The 20539-nt window shown below is 43.6% G+C and overlaps 1 protein-coding gene across 1 annotated transcript in view; it reads left to right on the top strand.

Annotated features, from left to right (window-relative positions):
* The window catches only part of DGKI (diacylglycerol kinase, iota), a 323066-nt gene that overhangs the window by 3062 nt on the left and 299465 nt on the right, over nt 1–20539 (top strand). Inside the window, exon 3 of the mRNA XM_006861237.1 lies at nt 13539–13634. Within this exon, the coding sequence (XP_006861299.1) occupies nt 13539–13634 (96 nt within the window). The remainder of the gene's footprint in view (nt 1–13538; nt 13635–20539) is intronic.

The following is a 20539-nucleotide window of genomic DNA, read 5'->3' as shown; positions in this document are numbered from 1 at the left end:
TTGCCTCCTTTTCTGAGTTGTTCCTCCCTCATTCACTTCAACTCACTGCCCCCTGAGGGTCTTGTCTAATCTCTTGAGTTGTTGTTGTTAATTTGGCTTCTGGTAGTTATACAAAGACTATGATGCTCAAAACAGATCGTTTTTCAGTACTTAAGCTACATCGTTGTTTAGTTTTAAGGAAACTTCAGGAAATATTTATGGCTTCAAGGTTAAAGATGATTTCAATAATTTCAGTGGTTCATCCAGCCTCTGTGGCTTCAGAAAATCCGGGGTCCATGAGAATTTGAAACTGCATTCTACATGTCCCCTCCTTGTTCAGAATTCTTCTATGGAACCTTGGGTCTCAATATTCAGTCCTTGTTGCTGGGTTCCATCCAGTTCTGGTCTCATGACCAAGGAAGGAGTTGTTCATCGAGACAGTGAGCCACACATTTCTTCCATCTCCTCCTGTTACTGCCTTTCCTTCTTCCTCTGTTACTCCTGGTAGATAGAGACCAATTGCTATGCCTTGGATGGCTGCTTGCAAGCTTTGAAGACCCCAGGCATTCTGCAATGAATTAGGAGGTAGAACAGAATCACTAAACATATTTGTTAGCACAACTAGCCTCATGAAACCATGACCCTAAACCTACTACCAAGGAACCAGATCTGTGGGATAAGCACTGGACTGCTAACTGGAAGGTCAGTGGTTCAAACCCACTAGTCGCTCTACCAGAGAAAGATCAGAATTTCTGTTCCTGCAAAGATACATAGGCTCTGAAACACTCCACAGGGTCATTATGAGTCAGAACTGACTTGATGACTCTTAACAACAACACAACAGTAACCAGTTATGGATAAGGGCTCAATTTCCCACATCCTCTCTAATGTGTGTTATTTTCTGGTTGTTATTGTTGTTGTTGTTTTTCAGTCTTTTCCGTCCTGATAGTGGGGCTGGGGGTGTGTTGTTGAGTCAGTTCTGACTCAAGGCTGTATATTTATATGGGAGGAGAAAGCCTCGTCTTTCCCAAGTAGAGCAGCTGGTGGATTTGAACTGCTGACTTTGTGATTAGCAGTCCAACATGTAACTTGCTATACCCCTAGAGCTCCTTTTTGCTGTTGATTCCAATTCACAGTGACTCTGTACAGGGTTTCCCAGGAGCAGTTGGTGGGTTTGAACAACTTGGGGTTTGCAGTCCAGTGTTTATCCTACAGCACCACACCAGGACTCCTTTGCAATATTGAAGGATTCTATGGGCAAAATATTGGATGATGCAGAACGCCTCAAGAGAAGATGGAAGGAATATACAGATTCATTGTCCCAAATAACTGGTCAATGTTCAACCATTTCTAGAGGTGGCGTATGATTAAGAGTCAGTGGTTCCGAAGGAAGAAGTCCAAGGTGCACTGAAGGCATTGGCAAAGAACAAGGTTGTGGGAATTGATGGAATACAAATCGAAATCTCTCAATAAACTGATGCAGCACTGGAGGCACTCACTCATCTATGCCAAGAAATTTGGAAGACAGCTATCTGACCAACTAATTGAAACAAATTCATATTTCTGTCCATTCCAAAGAGAGGTAACCCAGCGGAATGTGGAAATCATCAAACAATACCATTAATATCACACGTAAGTAATATTTTGCTGAAGATAACTCAAAACCAGTTGCAACAGTACATCAGTAGGATACTGTTACAGGCTGAAGCTGATTTAGATGAGAATATGGAAGGAGGGACATCAGTGCTGACGTCAGATGGATCTTGGCTGAAAGCAGAGGATACCAGAAAGATGTTTACCTGTGCCTCATAGACTATGCAAAGACATTCGATTGTGTGGATCATGACAAGGTATGGATAATATTGTGAAGAATGGGCATTCCAGAACACTTAATTGTGTTCACAAGGAACCTAAACATAGACCAAGAGGAAGTTGTTCGAACAGAAAAAGGGAGCATTGAATGGCTTAAAATCAGGAAAGGTGCCTGCCAAGGTTGTATCCATTCACCATACTTATTTAATCAGTATGCTGAGCAAACAGTCCAAGAAACTTGATTAAATGAGAAAGACATGGCATCAGGATCGCAAAAAGACTCGTTAGTAACCTACCACTCAGGTAATATGTCCTTGCTTCGTGAAAGCAAAGAGGACTTAAAATACTTACTGATAAAGATCAAAGACCACAGCCTTTGGTATGGGTTGCACCTCAATGTAAAGAAAATAAAACTCTTCACAACTGGACCAGTAAATAGCATCATGATAAATGGAGAAAAGATGAAAGTTGTCAGGCTTCATTTTTCTCAGATCCACCATCAACACTCATGGCAGCAGCAGTCAAGAAATCAAACAACGTATTCCACTAGGCAAATCTGCTGCACAAAACTTCTTTAAAGTGTTCCAGAGTAAACATGCTGGTTTGAGGACCATTGTAAGCCTGTCCCAAGCCATGGTAGTTTCAAAAACCTCAAATGCATGTGAAAGTTGGACATTGAATAAGGAAGACCATAGTAGCATTGTTGCATTTGAGTTATGGTGTTGGTGAAGAATATTGAAAGTACCATGGACCGCTACAAGAAGAAACAAATCTGTGTTGGAAGAAGTAGTCAGAATAGTCCTTAGAATCCAGTATGGTGAGCCTTTGTCTCTCATATTTCGGACACATAATCAGGAGTGATCAATCCCTGGAGAAGGACATCATATTTGGTATAAAGTCTAGGGTCATCCAAAATAAGGATGACCTCCAACGAGATGGATCGACACAGTGGCTGCAGCAGTGGACTCACGCGTAACAACTGAAGCTGGTGCAGGACTAGGCAGTGTTTCGTTCTGTTGTGCTGGGGTTGTTATGAATTGGAACCAACTCGGCAGCATTTAGAAACAGCAACAACATGGAATGAGGGAGTGCCGGTGGCATTGTAGAATAAGCACTGGACTGATAACCACAGAGTTGGCAGTTCAAACCCACCAGTCACTAAGTCTTTCTGCTCCTCTTAAGATTTACAGCTTCAGAAACCTTGTACAAGATTGCTGTGTGTTGGAATTGACCCAACAGCAATACGGAATTAGCTAGTAGAAACCACTGCCAACACTGCGATGCTTTATCACACCTACTTCAAACATTTGTTTTAGAAGAAAGGAAGATGCAGATCCATAAGAACATTTCAGCAACTGTGTCTTATTTGCTAAGACTTTAGACTTTGTGTCTTTTGCTCTCAAATCATTGACTTTTAAAGTGTTTCCCCACCACCTTCATTTGCCCTTCTACTGAAAGAGCTTAAGGAGGGATTTCTCAGTTTGATCAAAGTGGGAAAAGTCCCCTAGTCCTTCCTTTACACCTCTCTCCTTCCTGGGGTGCTTTCATCTCTCAGAAAAACAGCATACAGTCTGCCTTGCCACAGTTGGTCCAGACTCTGTAGGGCAGAGTACATCTACCTCATAGGGTTCACAAAGCTGCCATCTTTATGGAAACAGATCACATCAACCTTCTCCTGCACAATGTCTGGTGGGTTCAAACCTCCATCCTTTCAGTTAGCAGCTCTTGGAACATCTTTAGAGTCTCCCAAGAAGAAGGAGCAGGAAGAGGAGGGGGGAGAAGGCCAAGGAGAAGAAGCCCACTGCCTGGCCTTACTTAGATGAGGAGCAGGAACCCTTTAGATGCTTCTGAGGGTGGGACCACAGTGAACTAGGGGGCTGCCCCTGTTTCCCACCCTATCCTTTTGACTCTCAGGTTGAGATTCCCTTTGACTGGGTTGGGATGGTGTCACCTCATAAAGTCCGTCCTATAACTTGCTGATTGATGTTGCCTCTTCTGCCTCATTTTGCTGGTGAGGAGACATGCAAACATGGAGAAGTGACCCCTGCATACTTCCTTGTCGCAGTGCATGGCATGGTGAGAGGTGTCCAGGACGGATGGGTTACAGTCTATCCAGATGGATGCTGTGCTGAGAGACAACCCACCCTCAGTCCATCTCCAGTTCCAGGCAGGTATGGTAGACACTACTCCAAAGCTAGCTGGAAAAGAAACAGCTTTGTACAGTTTGAATCCTAAAGACTCTTCCCAGTGATGTGCCCTTCGCCGTCACAATGACAACCTTCAGTGGCGTTCACTTTGACATTGGACACTGGCTGACAATTTGGGGACACACAAGTTAGATTGCTACATAGGAAAAAGTGCTTGCTCAGCAAGGAAGTATACGTTCATCTCAGGGCTGGGTCCCAGCTTCCCAGGTGAAAGGGAGAACACTCACCCGTTCGGAAGTCTATCTGCTCTCCTCTCGCTGCCCCTTCAACAATGGTGATTTCATTTGGACTTAGGACTACATCCTGTCTCTATTGCTTGGTAATTTATTTTTGCACTTTATGCTGCCCAAAACAGCCTTCCATAGATGAGTGAAAGAGCTGTGGTGGTCTTTGTCAACCCCAGCATCACGAATTACCAGTCTTCATTCCCCCTGTAACTCCTAGGGTCAAGCGCTTGGAGTGGAGAGAGCCCCAACCCAGAGGAGCCAGAGCCTGAGGCGAACCTCCTTCCTTTCCTTGTAGTTGAAGGTGCTGATGCTACAAAGGGGAGTTTTCTCGTTGGCAGGGCGAAGGAGTGTATAGTTGGAACCCCGCCTCAAAGCTCAGTTCAGGAACAGGATTTGGAGAAGTCTTCCGCAAGATTGGTTTAAACTGGGTTATGAAATCAGGCCATCTTATTTTTAAAAACTTAGAATGAGAAGCCCGGGGGAGGCAGGTATGTGTGCACCTGTGTATTCCTGGTTCAGATGGCACAAGGACCCCTGGTGGCACAGTAGTGGCACTTAACAACAATAATCCCCCCATTAAGGAACACTCTAGCTGTACTTCCAACACAAATTTGTTGGTTCTTTTGGCGGCCCATGGTGCTTTCAATAGTCTCCTCCAACGCCATAACTCAAATGCATCGAGTCTTCTACGGTCTTCTTTATTCACTGACCAACTTCCACATGCATATGAGGTTATTGAAAATACCATAGTTTGGGTCAGGCACACCTTACTCTTCAAAATGATATCTTTGTTCTTGAATACTTTAAAAGAGGCATTGTGCAACAGATTTGCTTAATGCATTACTTCTGATTTCTTGACAGCTGCTTCTGTGAGTGTTGATGGTTGTTGATCTGAGCAAAATGAAGTCTTTGACAACTTCAATCTTTTCTCCATTTCCATGGATGTTATTTATCGGGTCAGTGGTGAGGATTGTTGCTTTCTTTATAGTGAGGTGCAACCCATGTCAAAGGCTGTGGTCTTTGAGTTTCAACAGTATGTATTTTAAGTCTTCTTCACTTTCAGCTACCAATGTTGTATCCTGCATATTACAGGCTTTTAATGAGTCTTCCTCCAGTCCTGATGACATGTTCTTCTTCATATAATCCAGCTTCTCAGATTATTTGCTTAGCATGCAGATTAAATAAGTATGGTGAAAGAATACAATCTTGGCAGGCACCTTTCCTGATTTTAAGCCATTCAGTGCTCCCTTTTTCTGTTCGAACAACTGTGTCTTGATCTATGTACAGATTCCATATGAGCACAATTAAGTGTTCGGAATACTCATTCTCTTCAATGTTGCCCATAGCTTGTCATGATCCACACAGTCAAAAATATTTGTGTAGTCAATAAAGCACAGGTAAACATCTTTCTGGTATGCTCTGCTTTCAGCCAAGATCCATCTGACATCAACAATGATATCTCTCTTTCTGAATCCACATCCTCATCTGAGTCTGCTCCGAGTCATAGCGACCCTGTATAGGGTTTCTGAGACTGTAAATCTTTATCAGAGCAGAAAGCCTTGTCTTTCTGCCACTCAACCACTGGTAGTTTCAAACTGCTGACTTGAGATTAGCAGCCCAATTTGTAACCATAACGGTACCAGAGTTCCTTGGTCTTCCTTAGAGGCTCATGGATATTATCTTATCACAGACAGCATGATAGGATAATGTCCATAAAACAAATCAAGATCTTCACGATCTTCACGTGGTCTATGTGATGATGAATGCAATGCCATTCCTCTCTTATTTGTTATTCACTTCATAGTTGGCCACGTGATTGTCAGATTCAAAATGTCTAATCCCAGTCCATTTCAGCTCACTAATGCCTAGGATATGGACGTTTATGTGTTCCATTTCATTTTTGACAACTTCCAATTTTCTTAGATGCATACTTTGTATAGTCCATGTGCCAATTATTAATGGATGTTTGTAGCTGTGTCTTCTCATTTCGAGTCATGTCCCATCAGCAAATGAAGGTCCTGAAAGCTTTACTCCATGCGTTTCATCATGGTCAACTCTATGTTGAAGAGACAGCTCTTTCCCAGTTGTATTTTGAGTGTATTCCAACCTGGTGGGCTCATTGCTTAGTATTGCAGTCTTTGTGAGTGTATTCTATTTGTGAATGGACCTCCTAGTTTATTTGAGTTTTCTGAGTTCCTGTTGAATGTTGACACCGATGCTGAGGAAAAGCTAGGAGGGTGGAGCATATTAAAATATTAAGGGAAGATGGTCAACTAGAAGTCAAGACAGGGACCTTCCAAAATACAGATCAGTAGGAGCAAAAACAAAACAGAAAAAAATCTGTTGCCATTGAGTAGATTCCAATTCATAGCCATCCTATATTGTTGAATTTGAATGATGATGTTGGTGTAAAATATTGAATATGCCATCGACTACCAGAAGAGTTCTGGTGAGGTGCCGTGGGTTAAGATGTTGGAGTACAAAGTCAGTTTGAACCAGAACGTCAGTGGTTCAAGCTCACCAGTAGCTCCTTGGAAACCCTATACAGGGTCGCTATGGGTCGGAACTGACTCTACAGCACTTAACAACAACAACCAGAAGAAGAAATCAAATCTTTCTTGGGAGAGGTACAGTCAGAATGTTCCTTAGAAGTGAGGATGACCAGACTTCATCTCTTATGCTTCAGACCTGTTATCAGGAGGGACCAGTCCCTGGAGAAGACCATCATGTTTGGTAAAAATCATGTTTCCAAAAAAAGAAGAAGACCCCCCAAAAGATGGATTGGCACAGTGGCTGTAACAATGAGCTGTGTTTTGTTCTGATACATAAAAGGTTGATCTGAGTAGGAACCAACCCAGCGGAACCTAGTAACAAAAACAGGTGCAAAAAAAAAAAAAGAAAGAAAAAGAGCCAGTTCCTCAAAACGTGATTTACTTAAAACTTTTCATGACTCTTTCTCCTTCCACTCGTTTTGTCCTTTCTTTCCTTCCACCATTTTCTTTTATCACTTACACCAAACAACATCAAAATATTCATTCATGAAAGTTTTGTTTGACATGGAGTATTGTGAATACTCAGCAAATACAACTAGAACATCAAACATAATGATGCTGATCATACAAGGGGTCTCTCTTTTTGCCACACTTTGATAAGTGAATGTCTTCCAAGCATGTGGATTACTTTGGCTCTGTAGAGGACAGGTGTCAGAGAGGCACAGCAGAGGAGGAATGTCAACTAGGGTACCTATGTGATATTTCAAGCCTTATATGCATGTGAAAGTTAGACAATGATTAAGGAAGACTGTAGAAGAATTGAATCTTTTGAATTATGGTGTTGGAGGAGAATATTAAAAGTAGCATGAGCTGCCAGCAGAACAAACAAATCTGTGTTGGAAGAAGTTCACTGGAAAGCTCCTTTGAAGCCAGGGTGGCAAAACTTTGTCTCTCACATGACTTACAATTGTTACTCCATTTGAGCCCATTGCTGCTGCCACTGTGCCAATTGTCATCTCATTGGGGGGGAGGTCTTCCTGTTTTTCTGCTTCCCTTCTACTTTACCAAGCATGTGAAGGTACGTTAATTTTCTTTGAGGTTACACTGTAAAATTTATCAATTTTTTTCCAGTTTAAAATAGTCCGTTTTATCTTGAAATCTGATTGACTTCCTCACTATTTGGATGTTTTGTAACTACACTTGGCTCTCTTTTTGCTTTGTAGTTGTCTTCATTATGTTTTGACACCTCTGGTTCTCTAATGTCAGCCTTGTGGGTTTATTTTACTTTGGATACTTGTATACCTGGATTGAATTCTGGGTGTTGTTGTTGTGTAAATTAATCTCGGTTTGTAGTCTAATGTTTTGGGTACTCAGTACAAAGGACTCTTTTTAGCATTTTTTGTAAAGTTGGTCTGGTTATTACAAATTCCTTTAATTTCTGATTATCTGGAAATGTTCTAATTTTGCCGTCACATTTGAGGGACAGTTTTGCTGGGTGTGTGATTCTTGGTTGGCATGGTTTTATATATGTTTCCTTATGGCCTTCTTACCTGCATGCATGGTTTCTGCTGAGAGATCAAAGCTTAATCTTATTGGCTCTCCTTTGTAGGTATCTTTTTATTTTTCCTGAGCTGCTTTTAGAATTCCTTGTCTTTGATCTTGAATAGTTTGATTATGATATGTCAGTGAATTTCTTTTCAGGTCTATCCTGTTTGAGGTTCATTCAGCTTCTTGAATGCTTATTTTCTCTTCTTTCATGATGTTAGGGAAGTTTTATTCCATCAGCTCTTAGACTACCTTTTCTGTGCTTTTCTTTGTCTCCTTTTGTTCTGGAATTCTGATCACCCATAAGTTATTCCTCTTCATGGTGCCCCACATGAATCTTAGCCTTTCTTTGGATTTGTTAATTATTTTTTCTGGTGGTTCTTCTAGCTTATCACTATTGAGAGATTTAATTCAGACTTCTTTTTATTAAAATCTCCTCCTTTCTTTTTTCGGTGTATTGTCCACTAAGAGAAATGTTAGCATTACTCTTCTGGTTTCTGTTTTCAGGTTTTGTATTGTCTGCAGTCCTTTATTTATTTTGTTTGTTCCTGTAGTGTTTTCCTTTTTTTTTGACATTTCTGTTGATCATTTGGAGATACCTAAATATAATTCTCTTGAATTCTTCTTCAGGAAGTTTCAGTGCCTTTTTTTCCCCTCAAAAATGTTTTCTAACTCTGCCTCTTGGTCACTTGTTTGACCCACTCTGTCTTGTTTCTCTGTGTGAACAGAAATAGTCTTCTGCTTCCAAGACAATGTGGCTTTATTGTATTTGGATTAAACTGATGATTGTAGATTGTTGCATTCATAGACTCTCACCAACTGCCCTCTGGTGGATGTGATTAGTGGATGGAAACTCGTGTACCATTCACTGTTCTGTATTCATTCAGCTTAGTATGGAATGGCTTTGGCTGATGTTGTTTGTTGTTGATCCAGTGTATAGCAGCTGGTATTGGCTCTTGCCCAGTGGGTGAGGTTGTAAAGGATGTGGCTGTGGATGGGTTGTATAGGTATGTTTGCTGCCACTGTTGCATCAGGCAGGTAGAGGAAACACACACACAAGAATGAAGGAAAACAAACAGACAAACACAGAACACAAAAAAGTAAGGAAACAAAAGTCAAAAACAGAAAAAGAATACAAAAACTAAAAAGAGAAAAGTAGAAAAAATTAAAAAAAAAAATCAAATACCATGAAAGAGAGAAAATAAAAAGAAAGAAAAATAACAAAGCACAATTAGGTAGTAGAAAGAGTAAAGGGCAAGAAATCAGAAAGTAGTAAAAAAATCAAAGAGAAAAAAAGAAAAAAGCAGTGGCAGTTGGGAAAGAAAAGCAGAAAAACAGAAGAAAAAATGTAAGTGAAGATATAAAAGAGAAAACAAAGGGCAGGCAATAAGAGGAAGAAGGGGAAGAAAGAATAAAACAAACAAAAACAATGAAAGGAAAAACCCAGGACTGATGCCAGACCTAGAGAGGAGAAAATTCTGGGGCCTCTTGCCTGCCAATGACCTCACGTGGTAGGTGGGCAAATGATGAGACAATGGTACTTGGCCCTAGGTGGAGTTCCTGTAGGAACTAGGTGTGTCTGCTGTGGACACTCAATTCAGAAGTAGTTTGTGCAGACCCCAAAGCAGTTGGTTGATTAGGATTTTTCCATCCCAGAGGGTAGCTAAGGGTAAGAGGTCCTGCTAGTCCTGGGCTGGCCAGAACCAACTCTCCAGGTCTGGAGCAGACCACACCTGATTCCAGGTTGGTGCTGCTTGCTCCCCAGTCCCTTTGATGTGGCTCTGACTACCTGGAGAACAGGAGGTGTGCTGGGACTGTATATGGCTGGAGGACGGTCACACCTCTGACCCCTAGGGTAATGTGGGCTACAAGAAAAGAGTGCACCTTTCTCTGCACCAATAAGCAGTATACCTCTGTGCCACTTACTGCCCTCTTGCCCCCAGAGCTGCCTGTGAAAGTTCACGATCACAGACTACCTGTCTCCTTCATCCTCTCTCCCCACTGTCTGTTCAGCTGCTTCCCCTCCTTAGAGCTAGTCCAGAGCTGGTCAGAGCTGGCTCTGCAGGTTTGTGGCAGGGCTCACCTGAATCCAGGTGCAGATAGCTTCACACTCCCTTTAAACGGGGCTCACAACTGCAACACTCACCCCAGTGAGGCTCCCACCACTGGGGGTGTATGCAGGGGTTGGGGGGCAGCCGTGCCTCTGGTTACCAGAGGAGTGTGAGGAACAAGGGGCCTCTGCCAGCCCCTGGTATGTTTCTACAATCCCCCACATGCTGTTTTGTCTCTGAAGTCGCTCACAAAAGCTTACGGTGACTAAGCTGCAGCCGATTGTCAGCACAGACCACCAGCCTGTCTCCTTTTTCATCAGGTCTCTCGCCTAGTAAGAGTTCAATTCACTTCTCTATCCCGTCTATACCTCAAGCTCAGGGATTCTGACCTATCATCTGCATCTGTTTCATTTAGTTTCCTTCTCTTTGTGATAAGGCTCCATGTAGTGCTAGTTCCTTGTTTGCTATCTTGCCACCAATCCATGTAACCTATTTATTTTAAAAGGTGGATAGCATCAAACCAAACCAGACCCATTGGCATCAAGCCAATTCTGCCCCATGAGTTTCCAAGGCTGCAAATTATTCTGGAAACTGACCACCATGTCTTTTTCTCATGGAGCAGCTTGTGGGCTTGAACCTGCAGTTTGTTTAGTTAGCAGCTGAGTGCTTTACCACTGTGGCACCAGGACTCCTAAAGAGATGAGGCTTGGTATTTTTTCTATCAAACATCATTTGGAGCAGGTGTTTGCTTCTCTGAACTGCTTTTTAATCCAGAAGGCTATTGTATAGAAAGGGCTATTTGCCCTGGGCAGGAAAAATGGTAAAACACTGGACTACTAATGGATACATCAGTGGTTCAAACCCACTCAGAAACACCTTGGAATAAAGGCCTGGTGCTCTGCTTCCAAAAGACCACAGCTCTGTACACCCTAAGGAGCAGCTCTGTTCTGCACACTCAGGGTCACTATAAGTTGGAATCAACTTGACTATAATGACACCACAATGCCTTTGTATGAACACTTCTGGAACAGGGCATATTAAAGGTGATGCATATTAAGAGGAGGCATTCAGTTCCTACAAAGATGTATAGCCTCGGAAACCCTGTACAGCGTCACTGTGAGTGGGAGCCAACTTGATGTACTTAACAACAACAACAATATATAAGAGAACCTCTAAGACATATTCTATAGAACTCCTCACTGAAGTTCTGCCTCATGGGGAAATATAGATGCATCCATGTACTTACAATGAATGGAATAAAGACCTGCAGACTTAGTTTTGTTTATTTATGGTTGTTTGTTGTTGTTAAGTGCTGTCAAGTCAGTTCTGACTCATAGCAACCATTTACAGGGTTTCTGAGAAGCAGCTGGTGGGTTGGAACCACTGACCTTGTGGTTTGCAAACCTATAGCGCCACACCAGGAGTCCATAGTGACCCTTTGTAGGGTTTCCAATGAGTAGCTGGTGGGTTTGAACTACTGACCTTGTGGTTCTCAGTCCAGTACTTATTCTACAACACTATACTAGGACTCTGTATGGTTGTTATTGTTAAGTGCCGTCCTGTCAGTTCTGTCTCAGAGACCCTGTGTAAGATTTCTGAGGAACGACTGGTGGATTTGAACCACTGACCTTCTCTTCCTCATAATTCAGAGCCCTTCTTAAACACATGAGCAAAATGTACAATTAATCTATAAGCCTATCATGTTTCTAAAGTATTAAATCCCATAAGAAAGATTTGGAGTTCTATCTTTCTGCTGTTCAAAAAAAAGTGCCTCTCCCGCCCCCAGATCGAACACTGAACATTTTTGGACAATAGAATTGCTGTTCCACATGTCATACATCATGGCAGTTCTATTTGCCGCAGACACACATGATATTTTTAGAAGCAGTAAAATTATCCAATTTGAACGATTAAGAATTAATTGAGCAAAGGCCCTACTGAATTAGTAAAGTGCCTGGTTTAGTAGAAATATGTGATTTGTTGCATCCATGGTGACTGAAATTAAGTTTTAAGATCTTCTGTCCTTAGAAGCACAAATTACCTATGACTGACATAAATGTGCTTTCAAACAGTCATTACTTAGAGCATCTATCCATTAGATCCTCTGCTAAGTAAAGGTGAATTTTAACAAAAATTCTGTTACATATGGAATTTATGCTCTAAGGCCTTGATGAATAAAAGTTTACATGGAACCAGTTAGAGTTTTTTTTTTCCTCCTTCCCTCATTTATTTCATATATTCAAAAGTACCATAAGCCTAAAATTACTATAACCCTGCTGTGGCACTGTAGGATCAGCACTGGACTGCGAACCATAAGGTCGGCAGTTCAAAGCTACCAGTTGCGCCTTTACAGGGTTGCTATGAGTCGGAACTGACTTGAAGCATGTATCAACAACAACAACATAAATCTAATATCTGTAATAATAATAACAAAAGAGCTCTTGTGGTGCAGTGGGTTATGAGTTGGGCTGCTAACTGAAAGGTCCACAGTTCAAATCCATCAGCCAATTCTTGGGAGAAAGGTGAGGTTTTTCTGCTCCAGTTAAGATTTACAGCCTTGGAAACCCTCCATAGGGGTCATTTTGGGTCAGAACTGACTGCATGACAGTGAGGTGTTAGAAATTACTAGAAGCCTAAGGACTCCTGGTATGGAGCTGTAGGATAAACACTGGACTGCTAACTTCCAGGTCTATAGTTCAAACCCACCAGCAGTTCTTGGAAACCCCATGCAGGTTGGCTATGAGTCAGAACCGACTCGACAGCACATCACAACACCACCATCTGCAGCCTAATTAATGTCTGTGTTGGTTATAGTTCCTCATTTTCCAGATACCTGTTTTTGGTTTCTAGAATTTAGGTGAAGGACCCCTGGTGGCACAGCATTCAATCACTCAGCTGCTAACTGAAGGGTCAGTCGTTCGAACCCACCAGTAACTCTGCACAAAGAAATACCTGGCGATCTGCTCCTGTCAGGTCTGCAGTCTAAGGGGCTGTCTGAGGCAGTTAGTTCCAAGTGGGGTTGCCATGAGTTGGAATTGACTAGAGGGTCCAATAACAATGACAACCACAACAGAATTTTGGTAGGCCCAACTCCAGGAGCATTTTAATGATAATGGGCGCAAACTCTTTGGGTTCCTTGGTTTTCTTGACTCTGAAACCTACTTTGGATCTGTCCCCATCGCCCTGGGTGAGAAAGCTGAAGTGAGCTGGATCTTTGCCTTCCAGGAGAGCGCCGTAAATGGAGAGCACCTGTGGCTGGAGACCAACGTCTCGGGAGACCTGTGCTACCTGGGCCAGGAGAACTGCCAAGTCCGCTTCGCAGTGAGTGCCTTGGGCGCCATCTTCCCCGGGCGGGGGGGGGGGGGCGCACGGGGTCTGCAGGCAGAGGGTCCCTAGAGGTTAAAGAGAACCTATCCCCTGAGGTGTTAGGTGTTTCCAAGGTTTTACACAGAGAGATTATTGCCTTAGCAAGGCTTTCAGGGTCAGTTTTGATGACTGTAAGGGGTCTTAATGTTACCTCATAGTCACATTCTTTCCATTAATGCTAATTCAAGTGTTTGAATTCATTGGAATTGATTGATGATCTAATTGAAGCATTTCAAATAATCATTGGATGCATTTGAAGTAATCCTAACTTGAATAGTAATATTACGCAGCTCTGTGTGTTTCTTTATGGCAGCACGTATCCAGTGTGTGTGTGTTGGAGGTGGGGAGAGACAGAACATGAGGGAGGGAGGGAAGGTCTGCTTGCCAGGGGGATGGCTATGTGTAGGGGGAGGGCTCTGTGTGGGTGAAGGAGGGGCTGGTGGTTAGAAGAACCGATGGTGGTGGTGGGTATAGGTGAGACCAAGTTTTGGAGGGTGAATTTCTAGAAACTGTATAACAAAAAGTCAGGTGAATTGATACGTTCTTTGCCTTGCAAAACTGTCCATATACGGAAACATCTGCTGTAAGTGTTATAATTCTCTGTATGTTCTGTAGGAAGAACACAGGGACCAAGCAGTAAGTTGTGGAGAAACTCCACCTTTCACGTTGACTCCTTGAACTTACAGCCGGTGTGGAGTTTAAAACGATCTGTCTAAAAAGAAACTGATGAAACACCTGGACTATTTCCTGTCTTAGTTCTCTGGTGCTCTAGTACCACAAATGCCCAAGTGGGAGGCTTTAACCAACAGGGCATTATTCTATCACAGTGTAAGAAGCAAGAAGTCTAAGGCAGGGAGCAGGCTCACCTCTGGGGAAGGAGACATTCAGCATCTCTGGGCTCGGTGCCTTGGAGATCTCCATGGGTCTTGATATCAATCTTCTCCTGGGTCTCAGAGGTTCTCAGCGCAGGAACTCCGGGTCCAAAGATGCTTCTCACACCCACTTTCTTGGTGGTAATTACTTCCTTTTTCTCTGCTCCCTTTGATCTCTTGTAAGATAAAGGGGGATGTAGGCCACACCTTAGGGACACCCCCTGACATTGGATCTGAGCTGTGGCCTGAGTAAGGTTGTCACAGACCCCCCCTATTCCTCTTACCATTGGTTAGCTGGTTACATCAGATTGCATCATGGGAGATGGTTACATCATTGCATAACTGCCAAATGTGATATCATTACATAACTGTCAGACCTTTGAGAATCATGTCTTGGCCAAACTGACATAGACATGTGGGGGCACAATTTAATCTATGGCAACAACAAAGAGAGAACAGACTCACTCCTGTTTGCGTGTGTAAATGGGCATCATAACTTACATGGTAATGCACTTTCCTGTTTCATTATGCTTATTCACTATGGGAAAGGAATATTTAGGGCAAAGTGTTAGCCCTTGAAATTGCAAATGAATGTATTTTTTTTTGTGAGAGAAAAATGAGACTTTCTGCTTTGGAAACCCTGTACAGGATAGCAGTGAGCCCAGTGGATGGTGTACATACATACGCTAATATTTCTTTTAATACCTAATAAGGGAGAAATGGAGATTCTGCCTAAGCCTGTGGAAGCCAACAGACTCCAAAGCATTTGATGAGACGTTTCCTCTCTATGGACTGTTAGTCAATTTACAGATTTTGTTGTTAAGGTGTCGTCCAGTCAGTTCTGACTCATAGCTACCCTGAACAGGGTTTCCAAGGAGTGATTGGTGGGTTTGAATTGCTAACCTTGCAGTTATCAGTCTAGTGCTTACCCTACAGCGCCACACCAGGTAGGAGAATTTTCATAGCAGGATTTGAGTGAAGTTGAGAACAGTTAAAGGAATAGTTAGAGAAAGGCTTAGCTGAACAGGCTTCTGATTTGACATCGGAGACTTGGATTGAATCGCAGCGCCACCACGCAGTTCCACAACCTATCTGGATGAGGTTGGTAGAAGAACTCATCCCCTTGGACCTTGGCTACCTTGAAGGCCGAAGAAAAGCATAGGGTGAAATGACTTTTAATTCTCTCTCCAACTTGAGCCCGTACTAACGTGTCTGCATTTCTTACAATTTTCTTGTAAATTCAATTGATTTAAATATCAAGAGTTCCACTTTATGAATATGTATTTTTAATTAAAGTGTAATTACATGGAATTTGATTAAATTAGCTAAGTCTATGAGGAACTCAGCTGTTTATAGACTCAAATAATGAATTAACATTAGGGTCTTTGCTAATTGCATAAACACTGGTCTTGAGATATCAAATTGTATGAAATGGAAAAATAAGAAAGAAGGAGAAAAGAAGTTCCAACTCATCTGCATGAATCATCCATCTGAACTGTTTTGATTGGTCCTGGTGCCAAATGACGCACTGCCATTGGCTCTGGGGTCTGTCTCATCCTGCACTTTTTCCCTTTGATCTTTTCCTGGCGCTCTTTTGGAGGCAGCCACATAGTACTTCTCATAACAAACATGTGAATGGATGTACAAGAGGGGGCTTCACAGGTTTGTGGGAAAACTCCATTGTCTTTCTAGTCAGTTTTTCTGCCAACTTTTTGAAGTTCCTTGAACATGGTCGCTAAACCTTGCAAATGGCATTGCTCCCCACTGACAGCCTGCAACTGGGTCACTCATACCTGCTTCTGGGAAAACACCATGGAAGGGAATGGACTTTGCATCAGATGCCCTGGGTTTGTGGTGCCAGTGGTTAAGCCCTCAGCTGCTAACCGAATGGTTGGAGGTTTAAGCTCACGCAGAGGCAGCTCAAAAGGCTTCCTGGTGATCTACTTCTGAAAAACCAGCCAGTGAAGGCCCCACGGAGCACAGTCCTCCTCTGGCATCCGCAGGGTCACCAGGAGTCAAGCAAAGACGCAGCCTCGAGTTTGAATATCTATGATCCCATTTACCGAGTGAGCTTTGGATATATTGTTTCATCTTTGTTTTGTTTGTCACGGTCCCAGTTTAACACATTGTGATTATTAGATTTCCCTCAGTGTTTCTTACATTCCGACGAGTAAGACAGTCATCGAAGGATCCTAGTGGTGCAATGATTAAGTGCTCGGCTGCTAAACAAAAGGTTGGCAGTTCGAATCCCCCAGCAGGTCTGAGGGAGAAAGATGAGGCAGTCTGCTTCCACAGAGATTTACAGCCTTGGAAACCCTTTGAGGCAGTTCCACTCTGTCCTGTAGGGTCTGTCTGAGTTGGAATTAATTTGACTGCAGAGAGTTTGGTCTTTGCCTTATTATGTTGTTTAGTGCTGCTGAGTCGGTTCCAACTCATAGCAACCTTGTATAGAGTTTCCAAGGAACATTTAGTGGATTTGAACTGCCAACCTTGTAGTCCAGTGTGACTCCTACTGCGCCACACCAGGACTTGTCACTTATAAAGCTTGATTTTTCATTTAATCACAGTTGCGAAAAATGGTTGGTCTCCCACCTGGACCTGTTAAATCAGAATCTCAAGTAGGTGGGGTTGGGGGTGGATATTTTGGGGGAACTCTTCAGATGAAACTGTGCTGTCGAAAGAGAGTGATCCACTGATCAGGACCGAGCCAGGTGGGCTGGTCCTCCACCTGGCAGGTGGGAGCTATGCTCCAGTGTGAGCCATTGCAGCCAGCGTGATCCCCATACTTACGCAGGACCAGACAGACACACATACAGGTGCAGGGAAACCACCCGAGTGCCCATCAGCAGATGAATGAATGAGCACAATGCCGTCCTTCCAGCAGTAAAGAGACCTGAAGTCCTACTACAGCTTGGATGAGCTTTTGAAAATTCAGTACTGAAGGAAATAAACCAGATACAAAGACACTTACTTATATGACCTTGCTGTTGTTGTTAATGCAGTTGTTGTTAGCTGATGAGTCGGTTCCGACTCAAAATGACCCTGTATAGAGTTTTCAAGTGAGCTGACCAATCATGTGATTTAAACTGACTTTGCAATCCAGCGCCTAACGCTCAGCGCCACAGCAGGACCTTACTGATAGGAAGTATCTAGAATAGACAAATTCATTGAGACAGTAAGTGGGCTCAAGGGTATCTGGGGCAGGGGCGGCGTGAAAGAGGAAACGGGGAGTCATTGCTCAATGGGTACAGAGCTTCTAAAACGTTTAGGAAGTACATGCTAGTGATAGTTGGACAAAGCAATGAATGTCACCTAATTTTACACGTAGAAATAGTTTAACATTTTTTTATGTCATATGTATTTTGCCACAATTAAAAACATGGAAGTTAAAGAAAAACAAAACAAAAAAACTTGGGATGGGGAAACGGTTTTTATTAGGTGTTGACTCTTAGTTGGCCCGTGTCTTGTTTGTCCTGTGTCATCCTCACAGTTGCTTCCATGTCTGACCCATTGTTGCAGCCACTGGAGTGGTCTTCCTCTAATCCACCGACGTTCTGAACTAGCATGATTTCCTTCTCCAGGGGCAGCTATAGGAGCTGAAGTCTCCCCATCCTCCCTTCCAAGACAGATCTGATTGTCCTGGCATTCCATGGAAACAGAGTTGAGTTTAAAACAGTGTTGAGTCTTGAGGTGGAGAGGTAGGTAGGTGGCTTGCGGGATAAAGAGCAGACAGGCAGGTAGGTGTCGGAATCTGAAGACAGGAGGTAGATGGGTAGGAGAGTGAAGAGCGTAGGCTGTGCGGGGAAAGAAGCAGCTGTCAGACTTGAGAACACCGACTCTGAATATATCCTCTCTATTTTTAAATGTGCTATGTCACCTTCTTTTTGTGGGCAGGTGAATGGGTGCTGTTTCCCTTTTGTTATTGTTGTGTTCCTGTGTTTTGCTTCCACCTTTCCCTTGTGGGTAAACCTTGGCTGAAAATGGTCCATCCCACCTGTGCCATTTGACTATAGTTCTAAAGTGCTTGTAAGTGCTGCCTGGCACCATTGGTTCCTCTACTGAACAAACATAACTTCATGGAGTAACGCAGTGGATTGTATGAGGGAGTCCATGTGACGTGGGGGCAGGGAGTGGGGAGCCGGGAGTCACATGGATTGGAGACAGACAGGTGCATGACTCTGGCTCAAGCTCTCCTTGACCCCCCTCAAGTCTCAGGCTCCTTTGTAAAGTGATGATGAGACCTACCAACTCAGAATTGGGGGTGATGGGGTTCTAACTCATATCATCCCCATATTATGGACTAGAACTGCCCCATAGGGTTCTGTTATCTTTATAGAACCCAACCCCATATCTGTCTCCTGTGGAGCAGCAGGTGGGTTCCAGCTGTTGACCTTTCTGTTAGCAGATGAGTGCTTAATCATTGTGTCATGAGGACTCTAACCCAAGTGAAACCCAAACCCACTGAGCTGAGTTGGTACTGACTCACAGTGACCCTGCAGGATGGTGTAGAAGTACCCATAGGTTTTCCAAGACTGTAAAGTTTCACAGAAGCAGACTGACTTTCTCCCACAGAGTGGCTGGTGGGTTTCAACAGCTGACCTTGCGGTTGCCAGCACAATGCTTAACCCACGCTGCCACCAGGGCATCTGTCAGGGCTGCAGAGGATTAAGTTAATGAACACCTTAATACCCAACCTCCTCTGTTCTTTATCTGTTTCTATTTCACTATAATCAAATTCCATGTTCTCATCGGTAGGGTTTGACTTTGTTATTGACAAGGTCTTTGGTTGGTTGGGGTGATTCTAATCCAACACAGAGATTCGTACCTCTTCCCCTACTACTTTGCTGCTGTGTCTGACATCTCATTTTCACCAGGTCATGGTGGTATGGCTGGGAATGCATTCTGGAAACATCTCTGAGACCACATCTTTCTGCTGGTCCCACCGCTGCTGTAAAGGATTTTGGAGTGAGCTTGGGTGGGGATGGGGGAGAGGGGTTCTACAAGAAGATCAGAAGAGTAAACAGCTGCTCCCTGTTTGAAAAGAAGCTGAGCTTTCTGCTGTTTCTAAAAGGACAAGGACCTCAGATGTGGCCACAGGCCACCTGCTCCATCTCTCTCAGATCTGGTGGCAGTGTTGGCTTGTAGACGAGCTAGTTGATCTGTGTACGTCTGGGGGATGGGAGACTCAGTTTCCACCTGTGTGGCTGGAACTTCCTGTCCATCTGTGTGTGCCGTGCTGGCAGCAGGAAGCTCGTTGGATCTGACAACCTTAGACTTAACCTTGATGCTAGTCCCACACACCAGCCCTGCAGTTGGCAGATTGGTGGTGAACACCTTGACAGAAGCTTGGCAGACCGGGGTACAGGTGGGGTCTGGTGGCTGTAAGCAGGAGACACAGCCAGCTCTCTGAGTGTTGGGTGTCAGGACGTGGCTAGGGCCTCTCCTACAGTTCTGGTATACAGGCTGCAATGAATCACAGTGAAGCAGGGATATCACCACCTTCAACCTGTTGGAAGGAAGTGTTTTCCCTCCTGGGGTCTGTCCCCTTTGTGACCATGGAATCGTGGCTATCGGTCATTGTCAACCATCTGTCGTTGAGTTGACTCTGACTCCTGATGGATCCATGAGTGTCAGCGTACAAGGATGCCTCATGGGTATGAGATGGAATGAGCCAGAACACAAACACCCACGTGGAAGGCTTTACTGGAGGTCGGAATGAAAGAGAGGGAGGTATTTCCGGGGGAAGGATTTTTATACTGGTTGAAGAGGGGGGCGGGGTTGAGATTAGTGGAGGTAGGTGATAGGTTGACTAGGGATGACATGCCGGTTGTTGTTGTTGTTGTTGTCAGGTGTCATCGAGTTGGAACCGACTCATAGCGACCCCATGCACAGCAGAACGAAACAATGTCTGATCCTAGGCCAACCTCACTACCGCTGCCACACTTGAGTCCATCAATGATGCCACCTGGCTGATCCATTACGTTGGGG

The sequence above is a fragment of the Chrysochloris asiatica genome, unplaced genomic scaffold (genome assembly GCF_000296735.1).
Source record: "Chrysochloris asiatica unplaced genomic scaffold, ChrAsi1.0 scaffold00041, whole genome shotgun sequence".
In the NCBI taxonomy this organism is placed as follows: domain Eukaryota; kingdom Metazoa; phylum Chordata; class Mammalia; order Afrosoricida; family Chrysochloridae; genus Chrysochloris; species Chrysochloris asiatica.
The sequence above is the reverse complement of the archived record's forward strand: the minus strand, read 5'-3'. Positions and strand labels throughout refer to the sequence as shown.